This window comes from Numenius arquata, chromosome Z (genome assembly GCF_964106895.1).
Source record: "Numenius arquata chromosome Z, bNumArq3.hap1.1, whole genome shotgun sequence".
Lineage (NCBI taxonomy): Eukaryota > Metazoa > Chordata > Aves > Charadriiformes > Scolopacidae > Numenius > Numenius arquata.
In genome coordinates this window covers 16,808,708-16,831,963 of record NC_133616.1, presented here as the reverse complement: position 1 = coordinate 16,831,963, position 23,256 = coordinate 16,808,708, and the positions used below count along the sequence as shown (strand labels likewise).

General features: G+C 37.1%; 1 protein-coding gene across 1 annotated transcript in view; it reads left to right on the top strand.

Moving 5' to 3' along the window:
- FGF10 (fibroblast growth factor 10) overlaps window positions 1-22,342 on the top strand; it is a 66,398-nt gene extending 44,056 nt beyond the window's left edge. Inside the window, exons 2-3 of the mRNA XM_074166414.1 lie at window positions 18,168-18,271; window positions 22,145-22,342. Coding sequence (XP_074022515.1) covers window positions 18,168-18,271; window positions 22,145-22,342 — 302 coding nt within the window. The remainder of the gene's footprint in view (window positions 1-18,167; window positions 18,272-22,144) is intronic.
- The last annotated feature ends 914 nt before the right edge of the window (window positions 22,343-23,256 follow it).

The window sequence follows — 23,256 nt, the reverse complement described above, 5'->3', positions numbered from 1 at the left end:
ACAGGCCACAGATCTGCAAGAATGTTTTATATTAGTTTTCATAGCTATTTATATTTTGTCAGAAGCAGCACAGAAATAAGGAATTGCTGAAGTATCAGCTGATAATTACAGTATATTTTGGGACAATACTGATCATTGACTCTACATGTCATACCTTAAGAAAAAGAGATAAAGCTTCATAAATTAGAGCATACTGCACATTAAAATCTTTCTAGTTCTGAGCACTGAACTTATGTTTTTTGGGAAAAAAATGGTGAACCGTCTGAGAACTGAGCCAGTCTCATCACTTACCAATTCATCTGACATCTCCTGTTGAAATGAGATTTATGGAGAAGGGTAGATCTTGCATAAACTTAGGTTAGCCTGTGGAAACTTCCAGTCTTCCTGACTGTAGGTAGTCTGCCTCAGTTTGGGAATGTGGCCACAGATCTCCCTTCATGCGCAAACAGCACTGGAATTGCTGCACTGGAAATCAGAGATTGATATTCAAAGAGTTAGATCAATTAGAAAGGTCTGTGTGATTGCTGAGGTCAGTGAGCACTGGGTCTTGTCAGCTGACATTGCAGCAGTGGCACTGACAGCTTTGAGATCCTTCAGGCAACATACTAGAACTCCTTGCGCCAGAACTGTTCCACTTTGATACTAGAGAATTGAGAAAGTAGTTTGCCAACTGGGATTTCATCATCTCTGTCTTATTAAAGATTTTACAGAGTACTAGCTGTTGCTCAGTGTGTACGTGAAACATATGGGACTTGGAAATTAAATATCACCGGCAAATAGTGTCAGTAGTATATTGATGTTACTCTGTTGTCATAACAAAGGAAATATTTGTCATATAATTTATATCCTGATACAATTTTTTTTTGATCTTTCCTACCAGAGACTAGTTTATTATGTTCTGCTTTCTCTGAGGGCTTTCATTTTTTCATAGGCAGCTGACAATGCAACTGGTGGGACTGAGTGGGGTCAGGCAGTCCAATTGCTTTGTAGTTGCATGGAAGTGAATTATGATTGTGCAGATGCATGACAATAGATTTAGCAGTGTCTTGTAACTGTTGATTATTGTGTTAGTTTATACACAGCAAGGAGCTCCCAGAGCGTGGTCTTGGCACACAGAGATTTCAAAACAGCAAAATAAATTAAGTAAATAAATAGACTGACAGTTTAAAGGCAGCCGCTGTGATTCTTAGTCGTATGTTTCAACTTACTCTTTTTCTATCGAGTTGTTTTGTTAGTGTCTACCTCAAGGATAGAGGAGGAGATTACAGTGTGGGCTTGAGGGGAAAAAGAGACACCAGGAAAATGATGAATAGAAAGAAAATAATTCACTAGGGTGTGCAGAGGAACATGGACATGGATATTAAGAATCAAATTTTCAGAAGTGGTTCTGTTATCTTCATGCTTTGCTTTGTAGAATACTTGCTATCTATGATTCTGATTTGTGAAAGGAGTCCCACGAATCTGTAAGTCTCATAGGAACTACAGCCAGGAGTCCAACTTTCAGATACTGAATCCCAAGTTCTGTAGGATTTACTAGTATGCAAGCTCATTGTTTTATGCGATTTTTTTATAGTAGAGGTCCCTTCAAATTTCAGTATAACAGGCCTAGTAGCCTAGTATTGCTGTCATAATTGTGCTTTTCTTTACAGAAATAAATAGGTATCTCATTTCTAAACACCACTGACTACAGTGTTCAAATAGTTTCTAGGAAAACAAAAAGGAATTATAGTTAGTGTTACATTTGATCAGATATCAATTAGGATCAATAAGCACAAACCTGCAAATGAAGAACATGGGGATGACGGACTTAAAGTTAACAATTTAAAGGCAATAACTCTCAAGTTTATATATAATCTGTAAAGCTGATACACTGTGAAACAATTTATGGTCTTGAAGTTTTGGGGAGCAAAATCTAAAAGATCACACTCCTACTGTCTCCTAGAGCTACCACATATCTGAACGGACCTCTTCTGCCTCCAGGGTTTTTTAATGATTCTTTGCATTTCTTCTGGGATTCCAATGCATCGGTCACAAATGCCATACAGTAGTTCTGACTGGTTTCTATGTAACCAAAAATCCTGAATATTTCAGGACATCAGCTGCACACCCTGCACGCTCTAAGTCTGTACATTTCTGGCAGTGTTTGACTTTCTGTGCAAATAATGTACAGAATACTGCTCTGTAGCATAGTTAGTCCAACATTTTCAGAACATTTGATTGATTTCTTGTATGTGGAAACACAGCCTTATAGGCTTGGAAGAAATCTCAAGAGATAATGTGGTGTGTCCCCTTGTCCCACAATGTACATATGGATGATAGCTATTATCAACTCTGTTGGACACTTTTATAACCTGTTCTTACGGACTGCACACACTCCAAACCATCTTTAATGAATACAGAGAGGTTTTTACCACCTTTATTAAAATCTTATCATTCTTCATATCCTGTTTTTTGTGCTGTTGAGCTTATTATTTCTGTTACCTCTTGCACGGAATATTCCCCTCCTCTTTCCAGATATTTTTAAAGTATTTGAAAGTTACTGATATGCTTTCTCTTCCCAAATCCTCTTCTTAAGATAAACAGAATGAATTTATTTAGTTTTCCATTGCAAATTGTATTTTCTAGATCAATGGCCATGCTGGTTGCTGTCCCTTGACATATCTTGAAATGAGCATAGAGCCCCAATGAAGCCTTTTAAGTGCTGGATTATGTGGAAAGATTTTCTTTTGCATTTCACACACTATATTCATGTTTAGATGTGTTAGGAAGATGTTTGTTTTTCATGCTGTTCACTCAAGCCCAAATTGTGGACCGCTATCCACCCCGGCACTTTTCTGCAAAATAGATGTCTCGTTCTTCTTCATCCTTTATTGGTGTCTCCTCAATGCTTCATTCAATTTTGGCAGTGAATCATTGAGAATGATTCTCTAAATACAGTTTTCTAGCCTATTTTTCATCCTACTTAAAATACAGTTTTATATGAAACTAGTGTATTTATGATAATGCAATGTAATAGTGTCAAAAGCCTAACTACATAGCTCTTTTCGTGATATTACCTGTTGCATTGTCATTAAATGAAATTAGATTTAACAGAATTTGCTCTTGACAAATCTTTGTTGACTGCTTCTCTGCTTTCTTCCATTTCTCTATATGAGGGGATGTATATGTAAGATTTAAAAAGGGAAATGGCACTGCTTCAGACTAAAGGTCAGTCTGGTTTCCTGTGTCTTACAGTAGCAGTAGCAGAATACTGAAGAGGAGAAGAACAAGGATATAGTGATAACTGATTATTATAATTTCATAGTGTCCATCAGTATGCAATTGACTAAAGATGGTACCTATTTACTTGTTTTAGGAACTCATTTTCAGAATTAGTTTTTCTGATTGCTTTTCAGTGCATGTAAACTGAAATCCCATCGATGACTGCAGTAGTCTAACAAGTGTGAAAATATACTTTGTTTTGTTTTAAATATCTGGCCAATAATTTCATTTGAGATTCAATACACAGTTGTTCCTTCTTCACGTTGTCAAGGTTGCCTACAATATTATAGATTCCCCCTCCTCAAGCCATTTCTGTTCCACCCTGTGACGCCCTAGGTTTTAGGTATTCCTCAAATAATAGTTAATCCTTACTTCTGATCATGCATGTTGTCCTTTCCTGTAGCTTTTCCAGTTCTACTCCATCTTTTTTGCTTGCATTGTGTTCAAAATGCAAGCACAGATGGATTTAAACTTCGTTGCTATATTTTCCATTCCCTAAGCATTCCCTGTTCCTGGCCTGTACATTCCTAATTTTTGTTATGCTATCTCTTTTAAGACTAAGAAGTGGTAGCTGGGCCATAAGCAATTCTGTAACACATTCCATGTTTATAAACCTAACTACTTTCCCTGTGTGTACCACTTCTTACAATATTCACCTACATTGAATTTTATCTAGTATTTTATTGCCTTGTCAGGTTGGATCCTGAGATTCTTCTGCAGTTACTCCTAGTTCCTTCAGATTTCCAGAACAGTTTAGTATAATTAGCAAGGTTTGTCATGGCATTGTTGTGGATCATTAATTAATATGTTGAGTACAGATGATACCAGGACTTCACTAATTACTTTCCTGAGAAAATTAGTTACTTTTGTTCCCTATTTTTAACCCATTACTTATGTATTTATTGTTATCTGTACATCAGCTACACGACGTGTATCCTGGAAGATAATTGTGGAGTTGGTTCATGCACAAGCAATAAGACATTTTACATAGACAGTTTTATATTTGTTGTCTAGGCCCAGGCTGTACAAGCAGCACATGCACCATTGCTTGACATTGCTTGGAAGTGTCTGTCTCGACATGCAAAATCCCAGACAGAAATATGGCGGCTCTGTTCTTCAGTAGTTCATCACCATAGCTGTCTAAGACTAGGTCTACATTGTTAACTAACTTAGCTTCCCAGGTGCCTTTTGGATCCAGCACTCCTGACCCCTGACCCTTCACATTGCACGTTATTTCACACTTAGCTTTTGGTTTTTTTACATGAACTCTTTCCTCCTGAGACGAACCTCGCAGAATTCTCAGGGTAGTTCACTGCAGGGGCTACTACTAAGAGGGAATATGGACAAGACCAAGACAGACTTGGTTTCTTTGGTTTTATACACTGTCATGCCAGGTCCTGCAAGAGGATGTCTACACGACCTTGGCATTGGACTATACAAACAGCACACTGGTGGGCTGCCACAGTCTTCATAATATGTCAGACACTCAGAACAGAAAAACCACAAATGTGACTGAGGGCTACGGGTAAAGTCTCTAAAGGTAATAGTCTGAGGAAAATTGAACCGAGCACTCTCAGAGATGCACCAGGCCACCCTAGAAGGTGCAAATATGATTGTTGGCCAGTTGTCACCACATGGCCTAGGGGCTGGGTGCTCTTTGCAATGTCAGACAGTCAGTGTAAGCAAAGGTGTCTCTGAGCCTGACATAAAAGTACATAGAGAAGATGGGAGGTTCTTTGCCTGCCTTATACATGTCCCCTGACAAGCATTCTGCTGGGATCCCAGCAGAAATCACACTCACCGTCAACTGATTGATTGTCAGTGGTTGATTGGTGTCGGTTGGCTGATTGTGATTTTGTTCTGTTAGACTCCAGTGAGCAGAAACCCCAATTTAAATAAAGAAAGTTGAGTAGAAAAGCTGGAAAGAGTATTTCAAACCTGTTGAATCATATTGTCTGTTAACTGTCCCAAGCATAGTTTTGTATTTGTGCAAGAGACTTACATAGTCGAAGAAAGGGAAAACCAAAAAGATTTCAGCAACCCAAACCAGGGAATCAGAGTTTGTAAAAAAAGACAAGCCACGAGGCACAAGCATGTGCAATTAGATCACATAATCCTGTGTACAAAACATGCTTGTTAGCTGTTATCCGAGGATGTCAGCAAGGGAACAGTATAGAAGGAGACTTGAAGATAATGAAAGCAGAAAAGTGTGAAGTGATTGTGCTCTGCAGATCAGCCTTTTATGTTTCTGTGCAAGATTGATGATTCTGTCATCCTGCTTTTTGATGAGGTGTTGAATGAATGTTTAAGAAGACAGCACTTATCACTGCTCATCAGAGTTTAAAAAAACCTGTTTGTACTAGAAGACTGAAGATACCAGGTCCAGCCAGGTTAAGAGACAGTCAAGTATTAAAGATGAAAACACTGTTAAAGACATATATCAGGTGCTTGCACTGTAGCGGGCAATAGTTTACATCTGTGTGCAAGAGTACAGACCTTGTTACTTGCTTTAGTAGTTCAGCATACCTTTGATGATGAAAGAATTGTACAGAATATGTAAGAGAAAGTATGTATCTAGCATGAAAAAACGAGAAGCTGATCACAAAGCATTATAACAAGAATAATACAGTTATTGAATCATGTCTTTTTGATTGGTTGTAATTTAGGATGAATGAAGTACACAGTTATTTATGTCAGAGAAAACAAAAAAAATGAATGGACAGAGCAATGAACTGTTGATTAGAGGTCACTGAGTTCTTTCAGCTGCTTAACCGTTGGCCTTAACATCTTCTCATCTAGTAACAACTTGCCATTAATTTCTCTTTATTTACTCCCAGGCTGTCCAATACCAACTGTCATAATTATTGTGTCTTTCAATAAATATTTTATATGAAAAAATTTAGATAGTAGTTTGCTTGCAAAGTAATCACTGGTTATGAGCTACTCACAATGGATGACTGGTCATCTTAAATCACATACAACATTGACCCAAAATATGTAAATATGAATATTAGGGTCAGAGACCTGCCTTCTATTTGATCACCTCTAGATCAGTTAAAAAAAGAATTTGTGAAGAAGAAGAGCTACAAAGGACAAACAACAGTTAGGAATTTTAAGATATACTGAAATACTGTTTGCAGTCCTTTTCTTAATACTGATCACTCATACCATACAGCTGCCCTAATCTACACTTCTAACATGTGCGTTCTGTTGCTACAGTCATTATAAAGTTTTCCTTAAAAAAGTTATTATTATGCAATACTAGGAATATTTGTGGCATTGTAGAAGAAAACTGCTGAAAATGTTGATAAGTAACTGCCACCAAAGATAATTATATGAAAAAGAGTGATCATTATACTCGTCCAGGGCTGATCTTGCATTATAAATGTGTGGATGCCATATTTTAAAATACCATGGATTCCTTTTTCCTGTATGAGGCAAAGACAGACATAAACCATTAGACTCAACAACTAATTGATGTAGTGGATTAGTGTGTTTGGCTACTTTCTGATTTGCAGGGAACACACTAAAGCATCCCTTATTTTTCAGAGAAACATAGCAGTAGCAGGATGCTGCAAGGAACTGTACCTAGTCATGGGCCCTTAAAGAACCTTGTGATTTTTATTTTTTTTTACCCCATTACTAGGTCATTGTGCAGATTTAGGAGAGGATCCTACTTGCCACAGGCAGTGCAATGCACATTGCCAGGCTTTGTGGTACAGTTACGCCTTCTGTCTCCTACCTTCCACAAGAAGTTATGAATTTAAGACTATCAAATGAGAGACCATATTTTTCCAGTCCCATTGTCTTGCACAATGAGGAATCAAGTTGAGATCCATCATAAGAACAAATGAGGCCCAAAATTAAATATAACTGTTGAAAGAAACTGTTGTCTCATTTTGTTGTGCAGCTGAAGAGACATAGCTGGAACACCAGCTACAGTATGTGTCAGTCTCAGTAGGAGGCAACAAACCTGTCATTTGCATAAAGATTGTTGACAGACAAGTAGCAGAGGCCATGTGCAGCACGCTGATGAGTGATGAGTATCACAACTTCCATACAATGTCTCATAGGGATACCTTTTTTCATCTGTTTGTACCCTCTCTGACTGCTTTGGCACCCAGGCTCCCTTCCATCAGCTCATGCTCAGGGCCTAAGTAGAGATTGGCTCAATTTAACCATAATCCGTGCTCCGTTTGTGAATATATGTACTGTATCTGCTAGAAGCTCCTGACTGAGCAGCAGCTGACTGCCTGAGCAGTGTAGACCTGCCTTTCCTGAGATTACAGGTGATTGACAGCTACTTCTCCTGGCAGCCACCATGCATTGGACTGTTTCTTCTGCAGTGCCACTACCTATGTATTATCCCTTCCTTGCCTGTTAGGATGGGCAATAAATGGAACAGCCTTAACTCCATCCAGTTTCTTTCAATTTGCAATTATCCACTTTGAAACTTACGCAAACGATAAAATGCAGGAGGTGAATGTAATGACCAGGAACGTGAAAGGTAACTGAAGATTTCACCCAGGTTGAAATATGCAGCTCTGCACACCCCTAAGAAAATTTTCTGAGCTGTACTAGTCTTTTACAAGCTTTCCATTCTCCTGTGTATTTCTGTGGAGATCTAGAAATTTAAGATTTGGCAGAAATCCTGAGTGCCTGGTCCTGTCTACTAAATGGAAACATATATGGACTGCCAAGTTTCGATTAGGATTTGGATTGGGATTCAAGTTTTCGTATAAACACATGAAGTAATCTTTCTGCTCAATTCAGTACCCATCAGGCCTTAGTTAGAACATCAGTCCAGTCTTGGGCACCTAACTTAAAAAAAATTAGCCAATTGGAAAGAGACCAGAAAGAGAGCAATAGGAGGTCTAGAAAAAATACACTGCTAGGAATGACTGCAAAAACTTGGATTGTGTAGTCCTTAGGGGTTTAGGTTGATTTGTTTTCTATTGAGAGTTATTTCCAAGCCAGATCATTCCAATGATTTTGTTTATAGTGCTGCTCCACAAACAGTTATATTTGAAGGGTTGGTGAACTTCAGCACAGAGGCAGGAAAAAGTATCTGGGGGAAGGGTGGGCTGAATCTCCTTAAGCCATCGTTGTCAAGAGATCTAACAAATCGGATAACCCTGCATCTAACCATATATACCTGGTGGGGGTGTTTTATTTTCCTTTTTTTCCTCTTGGCCTGTGAATTGCTACCATGCCTGGATCAATATGAGTCGCCAGTTATAACTCTGTTCCAGAAACAGATCAGATAATGAATTCTGACACGGTCTGTATCTAATCTGCAAGTTATCAAATCTTGCAATGTTGGGGTCAAGCACACTGAGATATTCAGACCCTTATATTTTCCATCAACATTCATGTAGCTGTCTATACGTCTTCCTGTCTTGGCTCAAAGCATGGAGCTTAAGAAATCTGAGCTCTGATTAATAGAGCTAGGTACAGTTGGCTATACCTGTAGCCACCCAGTCTCCACAGCATGAATTAAATCCATGTGAAGGAAGCAAATGTGTTTATCCTCCCGCCTGCAAGATAGTTCCAGCACTTTGGTTAATCCAATGACATGCTTGCATGTTAGTGACGAAAGTGACAGACAAGGTGTCCTTGGGGGCAGATCTGAACTCATCTTAACTGACAGCATACATGTGTCTTCAAAGTCATTTCCTGCATTACCTTTGCTGAAGTTTAACTCATCTAACTTCGGACATTCAACACAAGGAGTGATGGTGTTTAGACCTGTTCTTTGGAGTTGCCTTCCATCACTGACAAGAGGGAAAAAAGTAGGTTAACTGTGCTCCTGAATTGTTTCTGTTAGATATCAGGATGTATACTAGCTAAACTGATTCCTGCCATTCTTGTAGCTAAACTTAAACTCCTCCTTTGCTAACCAACAGCTCTCACTAGTGCATTACTAATGAGGTTCTCTCCTCCCATGTACCCTACTGCTGCCTTCCTTCCATTTACTTGGTCTACAGAGGACCATTGTTTGAGTAATCCTTGCTCTGCCCTGAAATTAAAGCCATAAAAGCAGTAGATAAGGAAAGGAGAAGCAGTTTATTTTCCTTTAATCCCCTTGTGGGTCTGAGAAATTACTGTTTTATGTGGTCTTTATGCATCACGGAGATTTCACATCTTACGCTGATACTGTGCTAATGCAGGAAGGCTCAGAGGTCCTGTTCCCACAGCCTTCCAGAAGTTTGGATACATATCTTAGGCTTATCCAAATACACCACATGTGGGGATTGGACTGGAAAGCTCGTGGGACATTCGCATTTTGGTTGTAGCTGATGTAAATATGACACATTAGCAGCTTGCTTTGTGGTCTTTCAGTACTTCTGATTTAGAGTGGACAGGGTGGAGGTCTCAGAAAATATTAAATAATAATAAGAAGCACCAAACTGATTTTAACTTTAACTTTTAGTTTTAAGTGAAAGCTGGTTATGGTTCAGATTGCTTATATGAGATTTATGCCCATAACTGTGGCGTCACAGATTGTGAGATTTGTATCTTAAGCTGCCTTCCAAAAACAACCACAATGTCTGTAAGACTACATTTTAGTGGAACTACTTTCCTTCACTGAAAAGGTTCCAAAGGCAAGTCTTGCTTAGCCCATCCTTGGTTTCCTAGGTTTGTCTTATCTTCTACTACACCATCTTCCTCTTTCTGTTGTCAATAATTCTTATGCAAAACAAATAAAATATAAGAATAAAAGTATAACTTCTCATTTGGGGATATTTTCAACTTGCTTTGCGTAGGTGTAAATGGTGAAACAGAGTGGAAACCAAGTCAGTGGCCTCACACTCTTTCATGACCACATCCAACCAGCCTTCTCATTTCTTCAAACCACCCTTTTTCAAGCCATTTACTAACAGCAGCTTTTTCAACTATCAAATCTTTAACGTTATGCCGTATCACCAACTTTGTTTGACCTAAGTGAATGCCAGTCAAAGGTACCCCTTCAGAGAAGCTTCCTGAAGGGTGCACAAACCAAAGTTCAGAAAGTCAGTTTAGAGGAATGTTACCAAGTTCTGCCATCTCCAGTGACCCACAAAGAGCAGCAGCTGCCTTCATGACCCAGCAGCTTCTTGTAACCATTTTGGAAACTGGAAAGTTTCAGAACCTCTCAGTCATCATCACATTCCATACAGCTGAACTCACTCTTCATCTGCAATATTTCTGTAGACAGAAGAAAAGGCAAGGGAGGGAAGGACTGCCTGTGGATTGCCACATATATGGGATAATCTCTGAAAGGAGAAGGAAGGTGCAATGTGGTCCTATTCAGCTACATTAAGAGGACTTCAACTAGGCCTGCAGACTTTTAAAGTGCATTTTAAGAACGTATTACACTAATGACACAGCTACAGAAAAATAGTCACTGCCTCACACTGCAAAGAAGTTGAATTTGATTCCAGAATCAAGTGGTTCTTACTGCAGGGTATGTTTGTATCCATTGCAGTACTTCCTTGATAATAGATCTGATACTCTGTCAACTCTGTCAAGTTGTCTTTCCTAACAAATTGCTAAACATAATTTCACTCAAGTTCTAAGATGTTTTGTAAATTTTTTGCTTCACGTTACCAGCATTTTTATAAAAACTTAGGACATTTGGAATTAGCGTGAAGAATTATGTAAGTGCAATTTTTCACTTGTATTTTTTATAGTCCCTCTGTGCAGAGCAAGACAGCCAGTCAGCTTTCTGTTGCCTTGTCATTTCTGTAATGATCACTTTTATAAACTATAAAAATACAGTTTATTTAAGTTAAATATACTTGGTTTCTACTGGGAATATGTTTCTAGCCTTTGGGACCTGTAACGAGAGCACATGCATAGCTACAGGGCACATCTCAAGTTGATATTTAAAATGTTTCTAACTATAATGAGTTGGAAATGGTTTGGGTATTGAAAACTATGCTTTTACAGTGGATGTGGTCAAAGGGGATTAGTTGTAATTGTAGAAGTTTACAGAGTTATGGCTATAAAATCATAGCGTGCTATCTGTTTTAAAACCGTAATGGAGGCCACAGCATATTTTTTTTAAAATTATTTTCTTTTCCTTGCCAAGTTCCTAAAAAGCATGGAACCAGAAATGAGTTAACTACTGAGAGTTTTCCCCCCAAGAATATTAATATTTTGCAGTGCTTATTATCAAGCCTAATTACAATTACAATTATATCACAGAAATTATTTACTTTACAGATTTTCTTGGAGTGAAAAGTTTTAAGGCATGGAAATGACTGAGCCCAAGTAATGGTATACAATCAGATACAAGGAATTATGCTGAAATGCCTTTTTGTTTCAGGCTTCACAGAAAACAAACATGAGCTCCAAAGAGAAGCTAACATTTGTTGGAATAGAAAAAGAACAAAATTAAAATTAGTTGGATGATTTATCTGGTTTTCGCTTGATAAAATTTACTCTCTTTACTGACTTAGGTTGGCCAAGCCTCTAGAGATTCATTTTGAAAACTTGAGGAGAAAAACGACTCCGCAGATAACTGAGGAAGTAGTAAATATAATACCTGTCTTCAAAAAGGGACAAAACAAAGACCTAGAGATAAGTCAGCATATCCTGAGAAAAAATATCTGAAAACTAATTTTTAAATATATGTTTGTAAACACCAAAGAAATTATCAATCAAAAAGAATTTATCAATTAATCAAAGAGAAGTAATACTAAACTAACCTAATTTTCAACTGTGATGAGATAAAAGTCTTCATATTAAGGAGGGAAGCAGTAGATACCGTAAATTTGGAAGGACTTTTGAAACTAGTATCTCTAATGAAATTCTCTTAACCAACATCAGCAAGCAAAATCTAAGTGAAAGTTTTACAGTATGGAAAGCCATATTCAAGAATTAGCAGTTTTTCACTGTCAATCTGAACAGTGGCATCAAGTTCCACCAGAGTCTCTTCAAGGTATTTTCTAATCAAAAATTCATTAATAACTTGAATGGAGGAATTGAAAATATGGTTATGAAAGTTGCTGGACATATGAAATTTGGAATAGTTGCAAGTATTTTGGAGGACTGAATAAGAGCTCAAAACAACATTGACAATAGGGCATGTGTGAAGTATGACAATTTAATTAGGAGAATCAAATTCACAACTACAGAATGAGGAATGATTGCTTACATTTCTTCCATGTATCCAAGGGTGATGAATCACAAATCAAACATGAATCAGTATTACCATATTACTGTAAAAGGCAGTATGAATAAATGTTTGAGTATGCATATATCTTTTGCAAGAAATAGGAAAAGTTCCTTCATGTATCAACATTGCTGAAATTTCAGTAAGAGTATTATGGCCATGCTGTGGGCACATGAACAGGAGTGTTCAAAGGTCTAGAAATCCTGAAAGCTTTAAGGAAAGCATTGAAAAACTAGGCTTGTTTAGAGAACAAAAGGTGGTAGATAGATAGGTAGGTGTGGTAATAACTTCTGAATATGTACAAAGGTTTCTGCAAAGAAAAAAAAATAATCTTTTCCATGTTAGTTTACAGTTTAAACAAGAATTAATGGGCTCAAATTACAGCAAGGCCATTTAAATTGGATACTAGAAAAATTTTCTAATGTAGATAGTGGGATAGGTTACCCGGGAGGTCATAGAATATCATTTTTTGAAGATATCTGAGAACAATCATCTGTCAAGAGTAACTTTCCTAAGGCCAGTGGAGTACCCACAGTGGTCTGGCATCCTTTCAGCCATATTGTCTATGATTAAAAATAGGTTCTTACCTCCAAGCGTGCAGCAGTTGAAGAATATGAAATTTTACAGAGTTAATCTTGACAGCCCATAGAAATTATATTTTTTATTGCAGGAGTATAGAATTCCAGTCACAGCCCGTGACACTACTACATAAACCTTGAGGAAAATTTTTTGTGTCCCCAAAGAAATCAGGTTCATTAGATGGTGAAAACGCTCCAGTTTTAAGCTTCAATACTGTATGTCTCATTTTCCTTTTTTATACATTCCTGACAAATTTAATAATGACTCAAGAATAATAAAATACATATTTTCACCTTTACATCAAAGGCATTTGATTTAAATGCAGTCTATTTGAAAGTTCTGAAAAGTCCTTATGGTTTCTGCTTGTAGATCTGTCAGATGAGTTGGTGCTCTCATGCTGACCTTTGAAATTTGCATCTACATCACTGACCTGTGAAAATAAAGGTGGTGAAACACTGGCACAGGTTGCCGAGGGAGGTGGCAGATGCCCCATCCCTGGAAACGTTCAAGCTCAGGCTGGGCAGGGCTCTGAGCAACCTGATCTAGTTGAAGATGTCCCTGGGAGGTTGGACCAGGTGACCTTTAAGGTGCCTTCCAACCCAAACTGTTTTGTGATTCTTGATTCTATGAGAAGATTCCTATTGCCTTCAGCAGATTTCTATCAAATTCATGACAAAATCTCCTCCTGAGAAAATCTGTAAATAATCATGAATAATTTGCAATCTAGACAAAAGCTATTTCTGTGCTTTTAACCAGCATGTAACTCCAGTGAAGTCTCTGGGGTGTACAGAGAGTAACAGGGTAGGTAAGTATCAAATTAGGTCCCTGTTAGCCAGGGTATATTACATCAAGAGTATTAAATTCATTTGCAAGAAAAACAGCCATTATGTCCCCTTCTCCCTGCAAAATACTGCAGAGGTTAGAATATGCAAAATTGTCACTGAAAATTATGCACTTTTCAACTTCCAAATACAAAAAACACACTCAGTAAAAATAAATGTAGGATCATTGGTGATGAGATCAAACTGATAATAGTTCCAAATAATTCAGCTGCCCTTGGCTCCAGTAAAATAGCCTAACTAGGTATAATCAAGCTAGTTACTGTGGATATAATGTCAATGTAGTAACATCCCTCCTCATGACCTCCTTTTAGCTGTCCCACTGGGGAATGTAATGGAGTGTGAGATTGCAAACAGACTTTACCAGAAAAAAATGACTATATTTTCATGAATTATATGAATACTTCTGATACTTTAACTTAGGCATGGTACTGAAGAGCGGTGTATCTCCATCACTGAAGTGCAGAACACTTAAAATGGGTTAATTCAGTGCAAGTGTCTTATTTAAGCAATGTTCTCTTTCAGCTACAAGTATAATAATCAGTTGAAATGGTCTAATATGGTGTTATTGTTACAAGGATAATATGAGAAAATATAACTCAGTTTTATCCATTTCAACATAAAAATTAATAATGGCACATATTATGCCAGTATCTTTGTTTTTTTTTGTTACTGCTGTTGTTAGAAATGGACTCAGCCTAGTATTACTGCTGCCATTGGCTTACAGCAATTTCTGTAGAAAGAATTAACTAAATTCTTCTCATCACTTTTTGGTGTGGAAGATGCAAAAAAACATGTCACTCGTAAAAAGAAGTGGGCGTTGTAGCAGTGTTTGCACCACATTCTTACCCTCTAGTAGCTTGTCATCCACATAACTTAAGGTACTCCACTCAAGTCTGTTTGATTTTGAGCACAAATACTTCAGATGTCCCATGGGAGAGAAATATTCAAGACCACTGCTCTGTATTAATACAGAAAATTAAGAAAGCAACTTTGGTTTTGATTTTCTGTGAAAATGAGCAACTTTAAAGAGTAATAAAGCAGAATAGGCCTTGGCTGGTATGGACTCGTTGATCTGGAGAAGAGAAGGCTGAGGGGAGACCTTATCAATGCTTATAAGTATCTAAAGGGTGGGTTGAAGGAGGAGGGAGCCAGACTCTTTTCAGTGGTTGCCAGTGAGAGGACGAGGGGCAACGGGCACAAGTTGGAACAGAGGAGGTTCCACTCAAATATGAGAAAAAGCTTCTTTACGGTGAGGGTGACAGAGCCCTGGAACAGGCTGCCCAGGGAGGTTGTGGAGTCCCCTTCTTTGGAGATTTTCAAGACCCGCCTGCATGCAGTCCTGAGTAACATGCTCTGCCATGCTCTGGGCAATCCTGCTTCAGCAGGGGAGTTGGACTAGATGATCTTTATGGTCCCTTCCAGCTCTAAAAAAATGCAGTGAAATCTGCTTGTATCAATGGCATGACATTGGTATATTTGAGCTGACTGTCAAGACTTAATTAAGAAGTAAGAAGTCCTTGCAACTTATCTTGAGATTAGAGAGTGTAATTCTCTTCATCTTACATATGGAAAATGATACATTGCACCTTTGCAACAGTAGACAAGTTAGCCTTAAACATAGGCCAAAGGTCTTAACTGATTCTTCCCTCACATTTTCTGGGTCTTTCTAGGTTACAGAGTTCCCCTATGTAATAGCTCCTCTTATTTCTAGGCACCTTGTGCTAATACTCAAGCTAACATTACATATAAGTAACTAATGGAAGTTGCATTTAGAGTTTTCATTCAAATAACTGGCCATATCTTTGCGGCTTTGCAGTAGTTAGGCAGCTCCAGATACCAGAGGGGCCTTTGCTGCTACTGAGTTGGATACCACTGATGGTAGAGGGAGCAGATTCTGGGAACTGTTGTTTTACCCGCTCACAGGTAGCAGACTTGCAGTGCTGTATGTAACTGTGCATTCACTCTGTTGAAGTCTGGGTTTAAAGCCTGGGAGGCAATTAGTGCAGAATTGTTCTCATATGGCTGTAAGGAGCTCAGTGGATATTCAGATTTTCCACAGCATACGTGAAGTTTTCTTTGCTTATATGTGCAACTCCATACTGATTTTCCATGCTGAAGTTAAGAATCTTACCATAAAAATCTTACTGCAGAAGGCTTTATCAGTTTTTTATTTTTAATAATACATGATCATTTGTGTCTATTAACATTTATATTTGCATTTTTATATCAATATTTATACAAAATATTTCTTCACTTTCAGCTCTTTATAGGTTTGGACAAGAAACTTTTGTAAAATTTTTGTTATTTCTGGTTTAATATGATCCATTGTTGCCCAGAGAAGTTGTGGATGCCCCATCCCTGGAGGTGTTCAAGGCCAGGCTGGATGGGGCTTTGAGCAACCTGGTCTAGTGGGAGGTGTCCCTGCCCATGGCAGGGGGGTTGGAACTCAATGATCTTTAAGGTCCCTTCCAACCCAAACCATTCTATGATTCTATGATTTTCTGAAGGGCTTTACTAGATCCCAGATCTACTCTTGTTTATCTTGCAGTTCTCACTGATGTCTTTCTCATATGTAAGGGCCTTGTGGCTGTGGCTAACCTAATGCTTCTTGTTAAGTAAACACAAAACCTCTGGTAATTGCACTGGAATTTATATGTGTTCATATCAAAATTTATGTAATTTATATAAGTATAGAATGTAATATATAAAAATGCATAATATTTAAAAATATGTATATTAAAAATGCATCCAGGAAAGGCCACCACTCTTTTCTTGTCAATAAAAGGAGACCTTTCATGTTGAATTGCCTGGTTTGTTGTTCTCTCCCTTCTTCACTGCGTATAGTATGTCATCAGTTTACTTCCCAATAAAATTCAACTACTACTTTTTCATGCTTGACAGCCGCTGCTCAGCTAACAATCAAAGCCTGTACATCTAGTCACAGAACAGGTAGCACCCTCACTCCTGAGTTGCATAGACCAGTTCAATAGCCATATAGAATGACTTTTCCATTGTGTAAAAAGCAGCCATTTAAAAAAAAAAAATGCAGTGAAAAAACTTCCTTCTCACCTCCTCTGCACACTAAAGTCCACATGGTTCCACAGTCTGAACAGACTGCATTCAATTTGCAGGGATAGAAAACCAGCATTTTCAGAAAAAGCACTGAATACCAAGTTATACTGTTGCCTTCTGTTGGTGTGTGGTTACCATAAGGAATTTTGAAGTAAATGAAAAAACATTTATATTTTCCAGTCCAAACCTGCTCACACAAAAAGAATAGAACGTATTTAGGAGGAAATTGTTGCAGATTCTTCTTTTTTTAAGCAGTTGGCAACTCATCAATGTTTTTTCAGCTGATCTATTTGTCACATTATTTGTTGGCTCGATATAGGATGTTCTTTACAGTTCCCAACACTTTTGCCCTTCCTGTAATTTCCTCATTAGTGACCACTGAGTTAGATGGGCTACCATTCTGACTACTTTAATACCTATTTTAATATCAGGAGAAATGTTGGAGCCAGGCATACTACCTGAACAAACCATTTAGAAGTTACTTGGTTGGAACCATATTTATCCTGTATTAAGACAAAATGCCCAAACAACATAGCCATCCAGTTACTCTAGTAATAGCTGAAAAGGGATCTCTAAAGTCACTGTGTACGTTGTAGTAACTTTTACAATCAGTATGCTCTTGGGCAGAAAATACAGAGATGAAAAGCTCTGTCTCCCATTATTGGCCGCTTGAGCCATCCAGTATTGCAGATAGAGTTTGTTTTCAAGAAAAATAATTAATCATATTTATTACAAGCAGAGCAAAATGTTTGTGATATCTGAAAGACAAAGATAATGTGGCCATTAGGGTTAGTCTTACTATATCCAAAAATGTCAACACACTTGCCAAAAGTGAATTTATCAGCTCAGTGCAGCCGAGAGATTTAGTTTATCTAAATGTCCTACAAGGAATAAATAGTTTACCACTGGTTTGGAAGATTGGGCTATATCTAACATTCTATTGACATATGCTATAGATTTAATTTAATGCTGTGGTTCAGATGTCTCTTCTGATAAATTTTAGTAAAATCTATGCGAAGAAGAATGGATCTGTTTCAGTATTTATGGGTTTAAAATGCAGGGTTAGCAAAGGAAACATGTTAATTGAAACAATGTTTGTGTATATTCTTGCAAAGATTTAGAGAATTTTGCTAAAGTTTGTTGGTCAGTTGGTTCCAACTATTAGAAGTTTAGTATTTTTCAGTTTATTGTCTTTTCTATAGTGAGTAAATCCTGTAGTGAACTGACTAAATAGCTCAATTTTTATTTTTTAGGCATATTGGAGATAACATCTGTAGAAATTGGAGTCGTGGCAGTAAAGTCCATTAAGAGCAACTATTATTTAGCCATGAACAAGAAAGGAAAAGTCTACGGCTCTGTAAGTATTTCACTTTTTTACCTTCCTAATAGATTGCAGTAGTCAGCATAGTTCCTTGCCTACTGAAAACCTCCCTTGTCTGTGTATTACTACTAATTAGAGCTGAAATGAGCTGTTCATCAAAATATCATCCTCTGGTGAACCAGCAGCCCCCTTCTCCACAACTCCCTGATTTTTGTTAAGCTCAAATCATACCAAAGCAGCTGCTGGGATTTATCATGCTTACTGCTTCAGTCAGGTTTCTTATTAAGTAGTGGCCAATGGAAAGGGTTCTAGAAAATGTAATCTTTAACACTGTTTTTTCCTGGTTTTCTGCAGTACAGTCACATTTAGCAATAATTCGGGGGGGAGGATTAAGTGTACCTGAAATCTTGGAAACTTCATCTGATGGAGCAGACACATCAAATTATCAAACTATGACTTCCAAGAAGAAGATTTCTAGAGTAGCCAGCTTTAAATTGACTATATTAATTAATACACAAGATTATGGACATTACAGAGAGATATAGACATATATTAGCAGATATATAAGCTTTGACTGAGCAGAATTTGGGTATCATTTGAAAATTGTCCATATACGTTCTATTTGTGTTTGTGAAAGTTTGAGGTTACTGATACTTTCAGGGGGAAAAACAAAACCAAAAACAACCAAACAACCCAACAAAACCCAGTAACTATCCAAATATTTTTAATAGGAAGCAATATGATCTATAAATCTCACTAGTAAACTCAAGTGTACCCTCATACATCCACATGATTACACAAACACCAGATTGTTCTGGTATTACATCTGGTTTGGTTTGTAGTTTTGCAACTTTTCCCCAGTTCTAGTGAATGTGAGCCCACATACATGTAAACTTATTGAAGTCATCTGCAAAGGTTATGAGCCAATCTTCAGATTGCTCAGTATTCAGAACATCCATAGGCTTTAGAGAGAGCAGATCCAGGGCTGGGTTTATCCTTGGGCAATGTAGCTAAGCCCCCTACCTTTGCTGAAAATATTGAAGTAATGCCAGTCTCAACTGAGACTCAAAGGACTTGAAGTCATTTAGCCCTCCTTTTTAAGGAAACATTTCCATGGAGTGGGTTTAGCTCATACAAACTGCATAAGCTCTCCTCCCTCACCTGCACCGTGGCTAGTCACTCCTGGTTCAAAAATTAATTTCTGACTTTCTAAACTCCTGGGCAGTGTCAAAGAATCACATAGAGGAAAGACCAGAACAGAGAAATGTTTCTTAAACTCCTGTAAATGTGGATTTTAATTTCTAAAATTATATTGGTCAGAAATTCAGGATAAGCAGTGTTCAGTCCTGCGGCTTTGACAGGTACAAAGATATACTGAGTTGCTGAAAAAGTTACTATTAGTCAATTAAGCTACACTCATTGCTCATGTGTATGAGCGTATGTGAAGGCATTCGCATAACTCACCATCTTCAATTCACACATCTCAGTTTACAGCATTTAATTTAGTCATTTTTGGTGGTCTGTCCCAAAGCCTGAGGTAAGTTTTCCTACCCAAGTTGTTAGCCATGGCTGGTTTGGTGAGAGCCCATCCCAACCCTACATACACACAAAAGAAGTCAAAGCAGCTTTCATGTATCATAGGTGGAAACTGCTGCCATAAGATTCGGTAATTCATAGTGTATTAGAAATTGTGTTGACAGGAGGATTCAAATGTGGAAAGCCTTTTTTTAAATTCCAGCTGAGATAATTTTTCAATATTCACATCATAAAATCACAACATAATGACTTATCAAAACCTATTCCATAATACTTCAGAGATTTAAAGAATGCTTCTGTTATTATTTTTCCCATCCTCCCAAGACTTGCAGTTAGACTCATATTACTACAGTGTGGCAGCTTGCAGATGGATATGAAAAACAGAACCAATAAAAATTGTAAAAACACTCTTAAGCATGTGCACAATAGACATTGGTGCAGGGTAATGCTGAAAATTGAAATGAGCAAAGCAGTCTTGGGCTAACACTCAGACCCTTGCCAATAAGACTTCTTAACCACATCACAACATCATCTGTTCTCTCTGTATTATCTAAGAATAGAGATTAAAGTTTGGATTCGAGTACAATTCTGCATCTGGGAAAACAAGTCAAGTAAGACTGTTTCTACGTTTATCAAATACGTTTCCATTTGACTGACTTTGATTAGAATTAGGGAGCAAAAGAAGACTCACTATTTGATTTCTTTAACAAAATAAGCTGCTGGCATATAGGAGAAGTTACTGCAGTTTAGAATTGTGAATGATGGCCAACTGTCTTCTTAATATCTTGATGCCAGAGGTGGCATATTATAGCAAATGGATATTAAATTATCTATAGGTAGCTTTGTGAATACAGGCAGTATCAAGGGTCATTTTGTAGAGAGTCTTCTCTCGATAGTGTCTTCCCCAACAGTCATTGTTCAACTAACTACTAATCCCAAAGTCAAAAAGCATTTTGGGTTACAAATTGAGCTTGAATATGTGCAATTCTGTTCCAAAAACATAAGCATGTGTTCTGTGATCTTAGCAGCAACTAAGTAAAACATTATTATAGACTCAAAAATTCTTACTGTATCAAAGTACTGAACACGAACTAGTTTAAAAATTCTAATTTAAATTAATAGGAGTGGAAAATATATTTTAAAGAATTCTTATGTCCTTTTTTATTAATGTGAATAGTTTCTATATTTTTACAAGATGAATATCTAAGGATTTTGATCCTAATAAAATATTGCTGAAATTCTTATCTGTACCATGAAAATTGTTTTATTATTCAGGCATATTTCTTGTCTTGTTCTTAGACACATTAAAATACAACATATAATTAGTATATCATACTCTGAGCTTGTGCCTGAGCTGTGAAATAACATCTTATTTCCTGAAATGCATAAATAACAAAATGCTAATTTTTGGTTGTAATTTAAGTATGTTGTAAATGTCCCACTTTCAAAAGCCTTCTAAATGGAATATAAGTAACTTGATAAAACCGGGGTTTTTTTATATATTAGGAATTACCTGTTTGTGAAAAGAAAGCATTTTTGTCTTCAAAAAGAGCAGATCTGAGTAAAAGTGCATTTAACATTATAGAAAAAAAATAGTCTCCCCCTACATGATTCCACATGCTTGTATTTTTTACTCTTTCTAACAAACTGGTTCAACTGGTTCTCCTTTAAAAATAGAAGAACTTAGTCCCTGGTACCATGAACAAAATTGCTTTCAAGTTTATTTAGTCAATAAGATACAGGATCATGCATGATTCTTTTTTAGGCTGAGCCCCTCTTCAGGTCAGCAAAGTAAACAAGCCTCACATCCATTGCAACAGCAGCATAACAGTGATTTGCACCCATCCAAAAAAGTCCTTTTTCATGGCAAGTGTGGCGTAAAGGATCTTACTTTAAATAAGAAGTAGGCCTATGCCATGCATATTTGTGTAACATATGGTATCAATAATCTGTTTCAAGATATTTAAGGGTTGTATTTGTTAGAACTGAGGTATGATGAATGTTTCCAGGATTGCTACCTCATACTTTGAGTTTGTGACTGAGAATTTGATTTAATATTGCTATATTCCAACACAGAGGACCATCATTTCAGCTGTGAGTGAATTATATAAATTCACTGCTATAATTATGCACTGAATAATTGATTATGTCTTTTGTTGCTTTCACATTTAGTAGTCTAACTGATGTTGCTTTAAAGGCTGTAGACAGTGAAACTTTTCTTTAAATACAGTGTGGAATCCTAAAAGGGTGCCACATACAAAAAAATACTGAAATCTTCCAAAACATTTTTAGAAATTATTTGCCTTCAGTATGCTGCAACTCTGAAAGATTATGTTTATTTGGAATTGTGTGTTTGTTTTCTTCTTTTAACAGAAAGAGTTTAACAGTGATTGCAAGTTGAAGGAAAGAATAGAAGAAAATGGGTATAACACATATGCTTCCTTAAATTGGAAGCACAATGGAAGGCAAATGTTTGTGGCCCTGAATGGAAGGGGAGCTACGAAGAGAGGACAGAAAACAAGAAGGAAAAACACTTCAGCTCACTTTCTTCCAATGGTAGTAATGTCATAGATGAAGGAACTATTTTATTGATGCAGTTGAACCAAAGGTTCTTATGTCAAGAATATTTGGTAATCCTATTGAAGAGTAAATGCAAAGAAATAGTGCAGACATCTGCTTGTTTGAAAAGAGAACAGGGAAGCCTTTGAAAGTTTTGTACTCATCGCTGGCACATGAAATACTTTTATTTAGTTCAGTGTCATATTTTATAATCAAGGGGCAACCTGCATCAAAGGGGATGAAAGTTATTGCCAGTGTGAACAATTTTTTTTTTTTTTTTTCCTGCAACAGAACTTAAAGGACATGAGACAATCTGTTGCATGATCTTCATGGGGAATGCTATTTATGGAATACTAACTCATATCAAAGACCTTAATTGCTCGTTCAAGCCTAATGATCCAATGAACAGTTAGACATGCAAGCATTTACTGGAAGCACTTGGATCATATGCACAAATAATGACATTTCTGGCGAAGCCTTGTGGAAGAATGGGATAGAATTAAGAAATATAAGCAAAGTAGTGTAAAACTGTTCTAACAAAACGAATAGTATGGTTTGCTTATATTTTCTAACTTCATTTCTTTTTATTTCTCTCTAAGTTATTTATTTAATAGGATGTTAAATATCTTTTTGATTTGAAATGTTTTCCTCATTTGCTTCTTTGCTATTTTCCCTTTTTCTCAATACTTCACATTGAGATTGATAGGATAAAATGTCAAAACCTCAGAAGTACTCTGAGAATAGGTATTAGACAAGGCTTTAAAGGCAGAATTTAATGTGTATAATCCATTTTTTTCCTAAACTGTCTTGCACTTAAGCAAAAAGACCAAACAAGCAGTGCTTGGATTTATGGTATTGGATGTCTTTATGTTGAGAATTTTTTTTACTTATCAGCACTCAAGAACAAACTTCAAGAAATACTTTGT